Source organism: Fukomys damarensis, unplaced genomic scaffold (assembly GCF_012274545.1).
Source record: "Fukomys damarensis isolate Sample0158 unplaced genomic scaffold, DMR_v1.0_HiC HiC_scaffold_14, whole genome shotgun sequence".
Taxonomy (NCBI): Eukaryota; Metazoa; Chordata; class Mammalia; order Rodentia; family Bathyergidae; genus Fukomys; species Fukomys damarensis.
In genome coordinates, this window is record NW_022900926.1 from 11944542 (window position 1) to 11959490 (window position 14949).

General features: G+C 39.9%; 1 protein-coding gene across 2 annotated transcripts in view; it reads right to left on the minus strand.

Moving 5' to 3' along the window:
* Med23 (mediator complex subunit 23) overlaps window positions 1-14949 on the minus strand; it is a 44937-nt gene that overhangs the window by 24791 nt on the left and 5197 nt on the right. The window contains exons 4-11 of one of the 2 annotated variants that reach the window (XM_010639121.3): window positions 14673-14784; window positions 13151-13249; window positions 11771-11872; window positions 11255-11324; window positions 9702-9814; window positions 7778-7873; window positions 7198-7215; window positions 1550-1750 (exon numbers count right to left, since the gene is read on the minus strand). In XM_010639121.3, coding sequence (XP_010637423.1) covers window positions 1550-1750; window positions 7198-7215; window positions 7778-7873; window positions 9702-9814; window positions 11255-11324; window positions 11771-11872; window positions 13151-13249; window positions 14673-14784 — 811 coding nt within the window. The remainder of the gene's footprint in view (window positions 1-1549; window positions 1751-7197; window positions 7216-7777; window positions 7874-9701; window positions 9815-11254; window positions 11325-11770; window positions 11873-13150; window positions 13250-14672; window positions 14785-14949) is intronic. The other variant, XM_010639123.3, reaches the window with a different exon arrangement.

Here is a 14949-nt window from a genome sequence, read left to right on the forward strand (position 1 = left end):
TGAAGTGCCCTGGCAGGGCACTGCTAGGAGCTGATGACCCTCAGGAGGGGGCCTCGTGGAAGAAGTCAGGTCTCACACTCACACACACTTTCTCTCTCTCTCTCTCTCTCTCTCTCTCTCTGCCGCCTCAGTCCAGCCCCCAAGAGCCACAGGTTTCCGCTGCCTTGATGCCACTGTGATGCACCCTCTCGCCACAGGCCCAAAACAACAGAATGAAGAACCATGGCCAGGCTGGGGATTTAACTCCGTGGTTCCGCCGCCTGCCTCACAAGCACAAGGTCCTGAGTTAGATCCCTGGTACCAAAAAAAAAAAAAGTAAACTAAAATTTAAAAAAAGAATGAGCCAAAGAGGCCAGATGGTTCATAAAAATAACCCCTTTTGGGACGGGGATTTAGCCCAGTGGTTCCCGCAAGCACAAGTTCCTGACTGTTGATCCCTGGCACCAAAACAAAAAAGAAGCACGGCCAGCAACCTGGTTTACTGAGATTATAGAGAAACCAACGGTGAGGCCAAGGCTGTGATGATTCAAGGAGTTTACAGCTTTTACAGAAAGCTTTGTGCTTTCCACTAAATACAGTGACCTACGTCATAGAGATGTCACAGACGTCTTGACGTCCAGTCTGCTCCCACTGAAGGTATCTGTAGCCTTCTGACTAAAGCCAGCTGTTCCTGAACACTGACTCTCACACTCACCCTTCCCCTCCTTGGGTTTGTCACCCACATAGGAAGCAGGGTACAAACCCGCCTCACTCAGCTACCTGTCAGTCACCCGGTCCTCATGGCGCCCGGCACCCCGGACCCCCTGCTCATCTTCTCCCTCCTGCAAGCCCACTGCCCAGATCGCTCTCCTTTCCCCGCCTCTGGTACTGCCCATATCCATCCCCACTCTACCATCTTTCTCCATGGGGTCGTAGTAAAAGTTTCCAACTGTAAATAACGAAGCCACTCTTCTCCTCAGTGCTGCCGAAAGAAAATGGAAGCTGTCACTACAGAACGTATAGAGTTCTCTGTGTCTCTTCTTGCCTCCCTATCTTATCACCAACATTTCCTCCTCTGTATTTTTCTCTCCAGTTCTCACACATGTCCATCCCATTCCAAATGATGATCTTATTGGCAGGAAAATATTTTGCTATTTTCTCTTCTTGGCAAATGTCAACATGCTTCAAGCATCAGCATGAAGGTCTCTGATAGCCAGTCCCGCAGTCTTTATTAGGGACTACTCCCTTCCACACCCGTCCAGGGAAACATGTTTCCATGATGCTGACAACCACATTACCATCAAACTGTTTCTACACACAGCTTTCGCTCTAGTGAGGGCTCCTTGGGGTATTATAAGGCCTTTTCACGTGTATCCCCTGGTCCCTCCACTGTGAATATGTAGAATGAATGACGAAATCCAATAACAAGAAAGTAAAAAATAAGACCATGAAAGTCCTGACCAGGACAGAAATGAGGGCTCCAACTCCCGCCATTTCTGAAACGACAATGTGGTGCCACTAGTGTAAAATATGCTACAAAGGCGAGGTGGCTGCCGGCTGTGGGACATACCTTCTGGTGAAGAGAAAGGACCATGTGTGGAAAGCTGGCAAACTGGAAAAGCACAAAGAAAATGAGCTGGCTGGAGAGATGCTGCCACAGGAGTTGGCTGGTGCCCCCATCGTCAAACTTCTCCTCGGTCTCGGACCGCTCCATGGCGTATACCACCAGGTCCACCAGCTGGTCCTCCAGCACAGGGCAGCGCTGCTTGTGCTGTGGGGCAGAGATGGGACACAGTATTCCACAAGCCTCCCGGGGAGCCTGAGCGTCACCAGTGAAGGCGCCGAAGTACTAACAGGCTGAGAAGCATGGAATGAGGTCGAACTCAGGAAGTTAGGGTTAGCTTCAGTCTATTAAAGCTGCATCATGTCACGATAGCACCGCGGAGGAGGTTCGTGAAAAAATCATTTTTAGGTCTTCCACAAAACAGGTTTCCCATTAAGTTTTGACTTCTACAACAGATATCAATGTTTCAATCTGACAAAGGGCACAAAACAGTACAAAATTATATTTATTCTTTGGAAAAAGTAATTTTAAAAGCCAAACAAAGTGGGAAAAACTATTCATTTCATAACTTAGCTCAAAAGATGAAAAACCTAAGTTTCCAGGGATCAAGTATTAAGAGAGAGCAAATAACACAGTACGTGAATCTATTTAGTGGGAAGTAACAACCCACATATTTATAGAGATAAACCTAAGTAGCCGTTTTTCAAGGTGTGGTTACAATCCTATTAAAATTAAAATTTCTTCCCCAATCAACAAAAAAATTCATCTCTAAATTAATTTCTGTTCTCTCCCCTCAGAAGGCAGACATAATGCAGCTTTAATTTTAAATTAGACCACTTTAAAATCTAAAACAAGAAAAAGAACTGAGTTTAAACACTAACAATGAAAATGCAACTTCCCTTTCTAGAGGCAAAAAGGTTTGTGATTTTAAAAAGTGATTTACAAATATATATATTTTTTTTAACCAAAAGAAATGTTAAGCCATTTTTGAAAGGCCATTTATTTTTCCTTTAAAAATATATGAATTAGTAGCAGGTAGGCAGAAGCCTTTCAGTGAATATAATTACTAATATAGATGCTTTCCCCTGGACTTTAGATGTAATTACCATTCTTTTGCCATGAAAAAGGGATATGATTTCTTTAAATTTAGAGGAAAAAATGCAAAATGGGGACAAATTTAGAAATAAACAAAACATAATGGATCGCATCCCCTTTTGCATGCTCTTTGCCAGCTCCATATTGTAAAGCTCCGATACAGCTGCACTTTCTTCAAACATGCAGATACAACAAACATCTAACCAAACAGGAGCATTAATGGTCGCTTCGTGTTCTTCCCCAAACACAATGCCATGATCACGGTCCAACCACACTACAGGTTTACGAAGAGCAATATTAACACCACTGGTGACTACAGCACTGTTCCTCCGAATGTAACTGTCATTACGCAGCAGAGCAGAGTGCAACAGACAACACTAAAGACTATTTCTGAAGTCAGCATGCAAAACTACTGTGTACAGGGCTTGAAATTCACTAGTTCTGCCAACCACCAACAACCTAAGAAATGTGTCAGACAACACAAATTTAGAGTGAGATCATTCAAAGTATACAAGAGTCAGAAAAATTTGTGAAAAGAAGTAAAGCCAGGATTTCCAGTAGGAATTTTTTACGAGAATTTGCTTCTAGTTTGCCAACTAACTGATTTGTAATCTACTTCTCTCTCTATCCTAGGTGGTCACCTATCACTTTACTTGAAGAAAAAAAAAAAAGCACACTAAATAAAATCTGTACTCTGCACCTGAGTCACTTTGATGTTTCCCTTTTTAGTTTTAGCTACATTAAAAAAAAAAAAAAAACTAGATTTGCACCTGATTTTTAAGTATATCATGATGGTCAAACAGTTAATGATTTAAAAAGGAAAGCAAAAATACTAAACTTTAGAAGAAGTAAAAAACAACTGGGAAGCTTACAGTTAAAGCTGATGATTTTCCAGGGTATGCCAGCCATGACTGAAGATTCTCCCCTACTTTTCTGGTAAAGCCCCGGTAGGTCATGGTAGCTGCACAGCTATCAGGATTAACTATAAATTTCCCAGGGAGTTTTTGGATAAAACTAAGGATATTTCTCAATCCAAGTTTAAAGACTGCCTTATTATGTTATTTTCTTTTGATAATATCAAAAAGTCTAAAACATAAAATGATCTGAGCTGCTACTTTGAAAAAATACCTTTTTCTTTAATTTGCAATTATTACAGATGCATAAAATTAAGACTCTACCACATAGATTATTTTACAAAGTGGAATAAATGAACATTTGCAAAGCAATTTAATCATCTATGAATAAAATCATCAGTCACTAGGCTAAGCTATTCTGCATGTCAGCAATGCTAAACCTTTGGCTATTTACTTCCTGTTTTCTGAAGGCATCAGTCAATTTAAGGCTGCAAACACTGAAATGTAGTGAAATTTTTTTGTTTATATCATATCTATATGTATATTTAGGTAAAGACTGTTTTAACAATAAGAATACCTAAACTCAGTATTTTAACAATTCTATTTTTATATCATGCCCCAAGTTGTACTGAACATAGTTTTGAATATTCAGCTCTGGTAAAAGCTACAAATCAGGCACAAGGCACTAAGGGAAACATTAACATTAACCTTTACTTGTTCCCCCAACTCCTTCCTACCACTACTTCAACTGACAGAGGATCATGTTTCTCGATCTTATTATCCCATATCCTACACCGAGTGGCACTTGGTATTTTGCAAGTAAACGGTCCTACTACCACTTCGGCAGTGAAAACTTGACATACTGTTCTAAGAGAGCTATGTATTAATTCAAATCACTGTGTCAGTGCTCTACATCAGTTTTAAAGCAATGCCTGTTCAGCTTAAATTAGGACAGAAAAATTTCTTTTAATAGCATTTAGCAATTCTCAGCTTTACCCACAGAAGCTGCTAATGAGAACCAGAGCCTGATGTCAGTTAGGAACTTTCAAGGTTATTTTCAAGAGAAACTGAGTGATTAGTTTGGAGTAAACTGTCTCACTGTAGCCAGAGTTCATGCACACTCCCTAAGAACAAGGGAGTGTATCCGAGTTGCTTTAAATAAATATTTTTACTCAGCAGAAAGCAATACAAGCTCTCATATATAAACACACAGATATTTTTCCACTGAGAGTTGAAGTTCAGCCCTCCACCTTGCTGGTCATAGACCTGGGCTATTCATGACCTGAATGTCACCAATTTAGAGTAAAATAGAGCCCAATTCCTACTGGAAAATGTATTGTGACAGAGCTTTAAAAGTTTCAAGCTGCAAGTAAATTATTGCATTGCTAGAGAAAAGACAAGAAAGTATAGTACAAGATATAGTTCAGTAATGATAAAAGTTGTGGTAAGACAATTTGGCTATTTTTTATCATATGCTTTTTATATTTTATGTTCTCGTTTTAAAAATCTACTTTCCAGGAGGTGAAAATAATATATCAAGTCAGTTGAGCATATTATCTTCCATCTATGAGTCCCCTTGCTAGTTTCCTATGAAAACAGTCACTGATGAACTATGAATTTTTGACAATGTTACACTATTAATGTTCTGTCAGCATTTCCATTATAAACTTTATTTTTTATGGATTTATGTCTTAGTCATAAACTTTTTTTAGGTTGAAACTTGTTTTTGAAATGATCAGATCAGAAATATTCTTTCTGGAACTGTTTTTGTCAATTTCCTTTTTGAGAAGATCTGCCACCCAGAAGAAAAAAAAAAAAGCTGTGGACAGTTGAAGGTATCTGGGGTTATCTGAAGATACTCGCAGCTCAAACAACCACGAGTACATTTCTCCATCAAACCGTAAAAAAAGTTGAGTCAAGTATGACTTAAGGTTCATAAGAAAAAATTACTGTTGAGAGATCGCATGAAGCCTTCTTCCAAAGTCGGCTAAATACTTACCTCTAACTCAAGAGAAAGGTGACCAGAATTAATGACTTGGTATTTAAGATGCTAAATTGGAAGATTATAGGAGTAACTGTCAGGCACTCTAGTGGCGAAGCAGTTTCAGTATGAGAAGTACAGAGGCTTGTCCAAACCAGGAAACTTGGTCAATTGTTCAGAAGAAAATACTTCAAATAACAAGAGATATTGCTACTGGGGTGAAGTTTGGCATGCAAAGTTTCAACACTGAGCAAGTTTTATGGCCAAGCTATATGTCCTTAAAAATAGGGCTTTATAAATGGAAGCACTGGCACAACCTTCACTATAGTATTGCAAACAGGAACGCTATTTTATATAACCTAGACAAGAACGTCTTTTTAAAATCAAAAAGCTGGTCTGTTTTAATGTGTTGGGCTCAAAAATTGTTTATCAAAAAGAACTGGAACCACTATTTTGCTTAAAATCTCAAAGGTGAAAAGTCCTGGAACCGACTTGGGACTGCACAAGAGTTTGGCTGACAAGGTGTGGCCGTGGTGTCGCTCCCTCCACAGGGGGCCGCAACGGAGGAGCCCACACTAGAGGACCCATCCAGCAAGGCTGACAGAGACCGGTATGCGTCCAGAGGTGTGGGGGCACCTCCAGGCGAGACGCTCCTCAGTCTATCCCCATGTCCAAAAAAGCCTTCCTTGTATAAAGTTTACCACTCCAACTTTTACAAGTGGCATATCTATTCAAGTGCTTTCCTTTTCTTTTTTTGTTTTATTTTTGTTTTAAGGCAAAGCAACATAAGCATTTTTGTTGTGGTTTTATTTGTTTTAGTAATCTGGAAAGACAGAGGCTACTCTAAATCTTTCCATCTTGAAAATTCCATCAGGCTAACATTAGCCCTAAAGCAGGAAAACAGTAAAATGGAGTGGGAAGGAAAAAGAACCCATCAAAAAGTGACAGGCATAACTGAGTGCCAGGTGTTGTCTCTTTCTTAAAAAAAAAAAAAAAAAAAAAAAAAAAAAAAAAAGAAAAAGAAAAAAAAAAAAAGAAAAAAAGAAAAAAAAAAAAAAAAAAAAAGAAAAAGAAAAAAAAAAAAAGAAAAAAAGAAAAAAAAAAAAAAAAAAAAAGAAAAAGAAAAAAAAAAAAAGAAAAAAAGAAAAAAAAAAAAAAAAAAAAAGAAAAAGAAAAAAAAAAAAAGAAAAAAAGAAAAAAAAAAAAAAAAAAAAAGAAAAAGAAAAAAAAAAAAAGAAAAAAAGAAAAAAAAAAAAAAAAAAAAAGAAAAAGAAAAAAAAAAAAAGAAAAAAAGAAAAAAAAAAAAAAAAAAAAAGAAAAAGAAAAAAAAAAAAAGAAAAAAAGAAAAAAAAAAAAAAAAAAAAAGAAAAAGAAAAAAAAAAAAAGAAAAAAAGAAAAAAAAAAAAAAAAAAAAAGAAAAAGAAAAAAAAAAAAAGAAAAAAAGAAAAAAAAAAAAAAAAAAAAAGAAAAAGAAAAAAAGAAAAAGAAAAAAGAAAAAAAGAATATAAAAAAACAAACACCAAAAACAAAAACAAAAAAAACAAAACCATCCACCAAAAATAACTCTCATATCCCAAGAAGAAATGTTTTTAGTGGCCTTGGTCTCAGCATGGTCCTGCCAATTTCAAGCCCCGACCATACACGTATTCTCTAAATGGAATCAGTGGCTACAAAGCGGCCAGCGTATCGTTAGTCACAATACAACAGTAAGGTTGTGAACGTACCTGAGCAATGTTCAAGGTCTAGAGCATTGGAGGATGGGCAGGACAAGACAGGACAGAACAAAAATAAAGGAAGAAAAAAAGAAAAGACAAAACAGTGACTATGAGGCCAGCCTCAAGGAACCCAGAGTCAGCACAAACCCTGCCACATGTTAAACCTCCAAAAACAAACACACACCAAAAAAAAAAAAAAAAAAAAAAAAAAAAAAAAAAAAAAATCAGCAAGGCGGCCACGCTGAACATACCAGGGTTATAAAAATAGGCACCCCAAACAGCAAAAAAAGGGCAAAAATTATGGTTCAGTCATGTGTAGGTTTCTCTGGCAAAAGGTATACTTGAAACTGGCCTTATAGAAAAAAAAGCAATGCAAAATAAACAATTGTAAAAATATCGCCTTTTTAATTTAAACATTCTTAAAACAATATATAAATGATAGAAATAAGACATTGTTTGATACACTATATACTTCAAAAAAAGTCACCAAAGAGTTCTTAACTGTTTTGCTCAGTCAGCTACAGCAAAGAAAAGAGAAAAGAATAGGCAGATTCTATGCAGATTATACTAGGATTCCATCATACAGTACCTGCTTATTTAAACCTAGCATATTGCAGACCATATCCCTGGAATAAGGCTGCTCCAATACATATCTCAACAAAGCAGTCTGTGGTTCAAACAGATCCTTCAAAGAAAATGAAAACAATTATTGCTTCAGGAGAAACACGTATGTTCATTCAGATTATTTTAAATTGGGACTTAAAAATCTTCTAAAGGTACTTGTTACCTTCCCACAGTAGGCAGAATCTAATGGGGAAAAAAATTACAGGATTTTAGTGCTTACAGTTCTGTTGACAAGCCTCATTCAACAACTAAGGAAGTTACTCAAGGTCACACAGAAGGAAAAGTAATGATGCTATACCTGTACCCTCCCATCCCTTCCCCAGTGTAATGCCCTCTCTAATTTCCAGAGAATATAAAAGGTGCACATTTCTCAAGTTCAGAACCTAACAATGTCCATTTATGAAAGTTTTGTCCTAGGTGACAATGGCTCTGATAAAGAAGCCTTGTTGGGGCCGGGGATTTAGCTCAGTGGTTCTGCCACCTGCCTCCCAAGTGCAGGGTCCCAAGTTTGGTGTCCGGTAGCAAAAGAAGTCTTGTTGAAGGGCTGGGGATTTAGCTCAGTGGTTCTGCTACCTGCCTTGCAAGCGCAAGGTCCCAAGTTCAAACCCCAGTACCAAAAAAAAAAAAAAGAACAAAAAGAAACTTCACTGAGATCTTTGCTTCCTTTTTGTGAAAACCAAAGTCAATTTTCCAGAAGAGTCTAGGTTTACAAGCTTGCAAAATCTGATAACCAAATCTAGTTTATAAAAAATAACAGAGAAAGAGAAGGAAACACATCTCATGGACTGAGTTTTGAGATCATCTTTGAAAACCATGCCACTGTAATGGTGAAGTAAAACCCTTTAATAGTTCCTCTCTAATTTCTCCAAACTGTTTCTTTTTTCTTTAAAATGGATTCTTGTTGGGTGTGGTGGCTCACATCTGTAATCCCAGCACTATAGTGGGAGGCTGAGGCAGGAGGATCACTGTGAGTTTGAGACCAACCTGGGCTACATAGTGAGTTCCAGGTCAGTCTAAACTACATAGTGAGACCCTGTCTCCAAAAATCAAAAAACACAAGAAAAAAGGTCCTACAGAAGATCCAGTCACAATTAGCTGGGCTCGGTGGCCCACACCTGTGATCCCAGCACTTGGGATGCTCAGGTGGGAGGATCACGGCAAGCTCAAGGCCAGCCTGGGCCTCATAGTGAATTCAAGGCCAGCCTGGAATACATAGGGAAATCCTATCTCAAAAAATAAAAACCAAAAGCAAAGTCCCAATTAAAAGTGGGGGGGGGAGCAGTAGTAGTCCAGTCAGCAACATTGCTGATTAAAGTGCCAGTCTGGAGTGATGCTCTGTAAAGGGAACATCAAAATTCCAATGGTTCCGAAAATGCTCCCTCTTCCCTTGAAAATTAAATGTTGAGACGTGACGCCCAAAACAATACCATTAGTTTTAAGCATCACTGGAAGGAAAAATTTTTCTGTTTAGAAATCTAAGCAGGAAAGGAGTTTTCACACACTCTCCTGTGAGAAAAATATAAATATTACTTCTAAATTAGGAGGGGACGAATGACTTATTAGCACAGGGCTTGAGTGTGGATTCTGGAATCAGACTAGTTCCAGTTCTGGCTCTATCCCTTTTTTAATGCAGGGCATTGGTGTAGGAGTCAATTTAAAATCTGAATTCTCTATCTCCAAGACTCTACCCGAAACGAACCACTGAGGATGGACACTCAGGACAGCACAACTGCAGGTGTGTCTGGGCAGTGGCGCAGTGCGACACACAAGCCACCAGTTTTTCCTTTCCCTTACTTGCCCAGACCATGAAGACACAGCCCTTGTCACACTTCCTGCACTCTAGGCTGGAGGCCGTCAGAACCAAAAGTCTCATGTCCCTAGTAACATACCTTGTCATACGGCAAGAGGCCTTTCAAAGGAAAACGAAGAGTTGCAGGATCTAATTTCCAAGAATTACAAATGGCGCCTGAGTTATTTACAACTGGCAGGAGACTGCAGCGGCCTGTACATATGGCAAAAATGCATCTAAGTAAATGTGAACACAGCAATGCCACCCCCTCCATTCACTCCACAAATACTTAATAACTGTATATGCCGACTTAGTACGGGTTTAACCATGGCTTTCAAAGCGTTCTAATGAGACTGAAGTGTGGGAATCTTCTATGATTATATTTCATCCTGACGGCCAAAGGTCAATTTATTCAGGGCTTCCACACTCAAAAAGGTTGCATTTTGGCCCCAGGTCTATGGCCAAGATCTACAAATTGCAACCCATCGGCCAAACCTAGCTGGCATCTGTCTCTGTGAAGGTTTGCCGGAGCCCAGCTGCTCTTGCAGTATAATAAAATGGCACAGCTGAATAGGTGCAGCAGACTGCAGCCCACAGAGTTTAATGTACTGACAAGGTGGCCCTGTGCAGACGCTCCGATATTCTAGTCCAGGGCCCGTGGGACTAGCTCTATGCGGGACGTCCCCGTGACTTTAGCTGTAGCATGCAACCATCAGCTCACACAGCTGACTGCCTAGTGAACACTGCCACTTGGCCATCCACAGGCACTGCAAGCTCTATGAGTCCTAACCGGAGTTGCTTCACCCCCACAGTCCAAGCCAGGGCACCAGTTTCCACTTGGTTTCCAAAGCTGGAGGCCTCAGGGACATCTGTCCAGTGCCTGTTGAGTATTTATACCTCCAGGGTCTGGAATCGCACCACTTCCTAGGAAGTACTCGATAGTTAGTCCTAGGATAAATAATGGGTTTACTTCCCAGACACTTCTGTGCCCAACACGATTTCTAGAAAGACTTCAGCAGTACACTTGGGCATTGCAAAGACGCCATATCACATGGCTGTTTTTATAAGATCAGAGAACCAAATCAAATACAAGAAAATGGAAAACTAAGTACAATGTGGAGCAAACATGTGAATTACATGGGCTGAAGGAACCAGGTATTCTCACATCCCTGGCGAAGTCTGCTAAGGTTTCCAGTTGCCCAGAGATTTAAAATGTCTTTCTGGTCATCAGGTAACGCAACTCCCAGGAAGGTTTCATCTAAAACCTAGGCATGTTCTACAGTTCCACACTAATGTTTCCACCTCCCTACACTCAGCTCACAAAACTCCCAAGAACAAGTCTAAGAATGAGTTCCTACAGTGTCACCTAATGACAAGCCACCAAGATGTGCATGACAGATCATCCTCCCTCTCTGCTCAACAGTCAGAGCTGGGCCTGGTGGCACACGCCTATAATCTCAGCCAGCCTCCAGGGAGGCTGAGGCAGGAGGATCACAAACTCAAGCCTAGCTGGGCAACTTACATCCTGTCTCAAAATAAAAAATAAGAAAAGGGCTGAGGATGTGGCTCAGCGCAAAAGTGCCATGTTCACAGATCAAACAAAGAAAAAGTCCACCAAAACCCAAGCACTGTTTAGTACAGTTATAACCCTACCACAAATGGAGTTTATCCTTGCTGTGGGTCTGAAGGTATCCACAAAATCCGACACTAGGTTTCCAAGTAACTAAAAAAAAAAAAGAAAAAAGAAAATAAGTATAAAGATACTCTGAATTGAGGGATCACCTACACGCACAGACAAAACATGAAAAGATTTAAATGCCCAGCACACAGTATCTCAGTAATGACTCAAGCATTAGTTCCCTTTTTCTGTCTTCCAGACAATTATCTATCATCTGGCCCTGAATAAAACCAAGCCCACCACCGCGTCCTCGGCTATCTGTAACCAATGCCAGAAAACACGTCTCAACTGGCAGGGAAATGAAATGTATCACGATCAAAGAGTGTGTGTTAGCTAAAGATAAAAGTAAACATTTTAATATAAGCATAGAAAGCCTTGGAACCATTCAATCCCTAGTCCATAAAAAATAAAATGAAATGAAATAAAATGACCATATAAGCAAGATTAAATTTTATTAATTTCTATTATATTTTTTTAAATATAAAATGTACCCAGTGTGGAAGTTTTCCCTCGGGATACAGTTTCCTGATCTCTGTGACTGCAAAATAGGCTGGCAGCAAGCAGGCATTTCTTTCCAGGATATACGCAATAACCTAGGAAACAGAAAAGGACAGCGCTTGCCCCAGGCCGCATCCACCCCTTTAAATCCAACGGGAAACAACAGCAGAATCAGTGTTAAAAACTGAAAGACCGCTTTTCTGGGAAGATGCTGATCAAAGGATACAACTTCAGCTGATTAGTCAGAATAAACTTCAGAGACCTACTCTGTACAGTGGACCCTTGAGTTAAAACCAGCCTGACTTACAAACAACTGGTCAGTTAGGTTACAGGGAGATTCATCAGCCGCTTTTCGTCTACAGCCTGTACCCAGGTAAACGTCCAGAGCTCAGCCGAACTGACTTACAACCAACTTGAATCACAACCAGCCCGCAGGAACCGATGGAGTTTGTAAGCCAAGGATCCACTGTACTACAATGGCGACAGTTACTAACTCCACTTGTATGCCTAAAATGCTAAGGGAACAGATCTGAACAATTTTCACCACAAAAAAGTGAGTATGTAGGGCAAACGTATACACATATATATGTATCTGAATAATTTTTACTTGCCAATTAAACAAAAGGAGACTAGCGTACAGGAATTCCTTTAAAGAACGTTAAGCATATCTAAAAGTGAAGGATAATAAGTACAACAGACTGTAGATAGTTAATATCTTTAAAATTCTTTAAATATTCAGATTTAGGAGAGCAATAGACCAAAATAATAATTGCAACAATAATTATAAAACAGAAATATTTTAAGTGGTTCATAGGCTGATGTCTTACAATGTTTCAAAATACTTTAATATTTATATTGTTGTTCACATTTTTAAGAACCAAAAATTGAAAATTAAAATTTCATTTTAAAGTACAATAAAATTGAGGACCAGGGATTTAGCTCCACACCTTCCCCGCAAGCCCTGAATTCAATCCCCAGTATAGACAAAACAAAACAGTGAAATTAAGGGCCAGGGAATTAGCAAGGACCTAGCAAACACAAGGACCAGAGTTCAATCCCCACTACCAAAAAATGAATAAATAAATAAATAAATAAATAATATTGAAAGATCATCAAGAATATGTTTTGTTTTGTTGTTTTTTTTTTGTACAAGAAATAAAACACCCCACAAACTATTACAGGTTTTAAGAGCAGAGATCCAAACACTTTTTAAGACAGGGTCTCACTATGGAGTTCAGGTTAGACTCGAACTCACAGTGATCTTCGTAGCTCAGCCTCCCGAGTGCAGGGATTGCAGGTGTGTGCCACCACGCATGGCTAAAACTTTAGACCTTTTTAGGCTATGGAAATGAATCTGAAGCACATCTAGATACCTCTCTTGCAGCTAGAAGTTGCTGTACGACAGCAGAGCTCACTGTATTAGGAATTGTCAAGATTTTCTCCAAAATCGCTTTTAAGAGGTCTCGAACACCCTGGTAGAAGAAAAAAAGACATGGGTTAAAACAAAGCAATGCCCCAAGTTCGCCAAAACATACAAAGGCTTCAGTATATGCACTCCTTCAAGGTCACACCTTCGGAGTTTCCAAATCAGAGTTGGCATTTAAGTTCCAACACTCACTAAGAGAAGAATCACACTCCCACAGAGAACTTTAAGTTCATGTCTCGCAGTATGAGTAAAGAAAATCACTTACGAATAAAAATTAAACTTTCTACACTGATAGCTTTTTTAGCTATCAAAATATTACAAGAGTTTCTACTGCTCTGAGGGGCAAAAATCTTACCCTGTGCTTTGGGCAGAAACATCCTTGATGGGGATGAGCAAACACGAAGATGTGGGAGCTACGCTAAGCTCTCTGCGAGGAGGAGACTCTTCCCACGCACTCCCCCAGTGCGTTCTCACTTCCGTTCCCTTTCGTAACCCTTCAAGTGGGTCCCCAGGTTAGTCTGCTCCTCATCTCCACTGTCTCTTACTGACACACAGAAGTTTTAGTCGACACCCATCTACCGAGTCCACACTGTGTGATCAAGCTGGTAAAACCCGGGCAGATACATGGAATACCACTCATTAGGCCCACCCATAAGTAGAAGGCTCAAACTGTGTAAGAGTGAAGAGAAAATATCAGAAAAAGCTCCTCAGAAGGCTGGCAATGTAGCTCAGTGGCGCTGCACCTGCCTGGCAAGCACAAGGTCCTGAGTTCAATTGCCGGTACAGAAAAAAGAAAAAGAACGAATATGAGTTAAATCATGGTTTAAATAAGTATCCACTAAGTCATTAAGTCATTTCAGATTAAAGAAAATGCAAACATAAGCATAAGGTCAGGGTCTGCAGCTCTGATCAGTGAGTGGCACAACTCACAGGTATAGGTCATTTCGGTCAAGAGCAGATGCTACCACCATGGTGGTGCACACCTGGAAACCCAGAGCACCCAGGAGGCTGAGGCAGGAGGATCACCAGGAGGCTCAAACAAGCCTGGGCCACACAATGCGTTCAAAAAGCAAAATAAAATAAAACAAACAAAAAAAGAGCTGAATGTTAAAGATACGTGTTAAGGACATGAGCCTGCAGGAAAGCAAGGCCATCTGCGCCAACAGGTGACACCCCACTTCTTGTGCCTTCACTGAGGGCCCCGCTGCCCAGACTTGTGGCATGAGGGACGTGGACTATGCTGTGTGTCTTCCCTCTTTTACTGACAACCTGTCCTTGAAGGATATTGGGAGGACAGCAGAGAAGGTGTGGGGATGGTTGAGAAATCTCAACCTCCCTTAGGAAATACACATCAAAAGTAGGACAAATTACACAAAGCTGTCAGTTTCTCTCCCCCGAAAATAAGACGACCGCTCTGAAAAGTTAATCATGTCTGCAAGCAACTACTTCTTGCAATTAGAAAAAAATACCTTGTAATCCACTCCCCCAATTATTTTCCGAACCAGTTTAAATGTTAAGGCCCACAGCTGTGTTCGCTCCCATTCGAGAGTGTCGGAGTTTATCAGGGACTCGCAGACCATCCTGGAAGAGAGGGACACCGGTGTCAGTGAGCAGACAGAGGACCGTGTCCTCCACAGCTGCGCTTGTTAAAGCAATCACGCTGCACAGTTAGCACACCTGACCACACTCTTAAGGATGTGTTACAGTCTAGAATTTTTACTTGCACAAAAGATCAAATACCAAGTA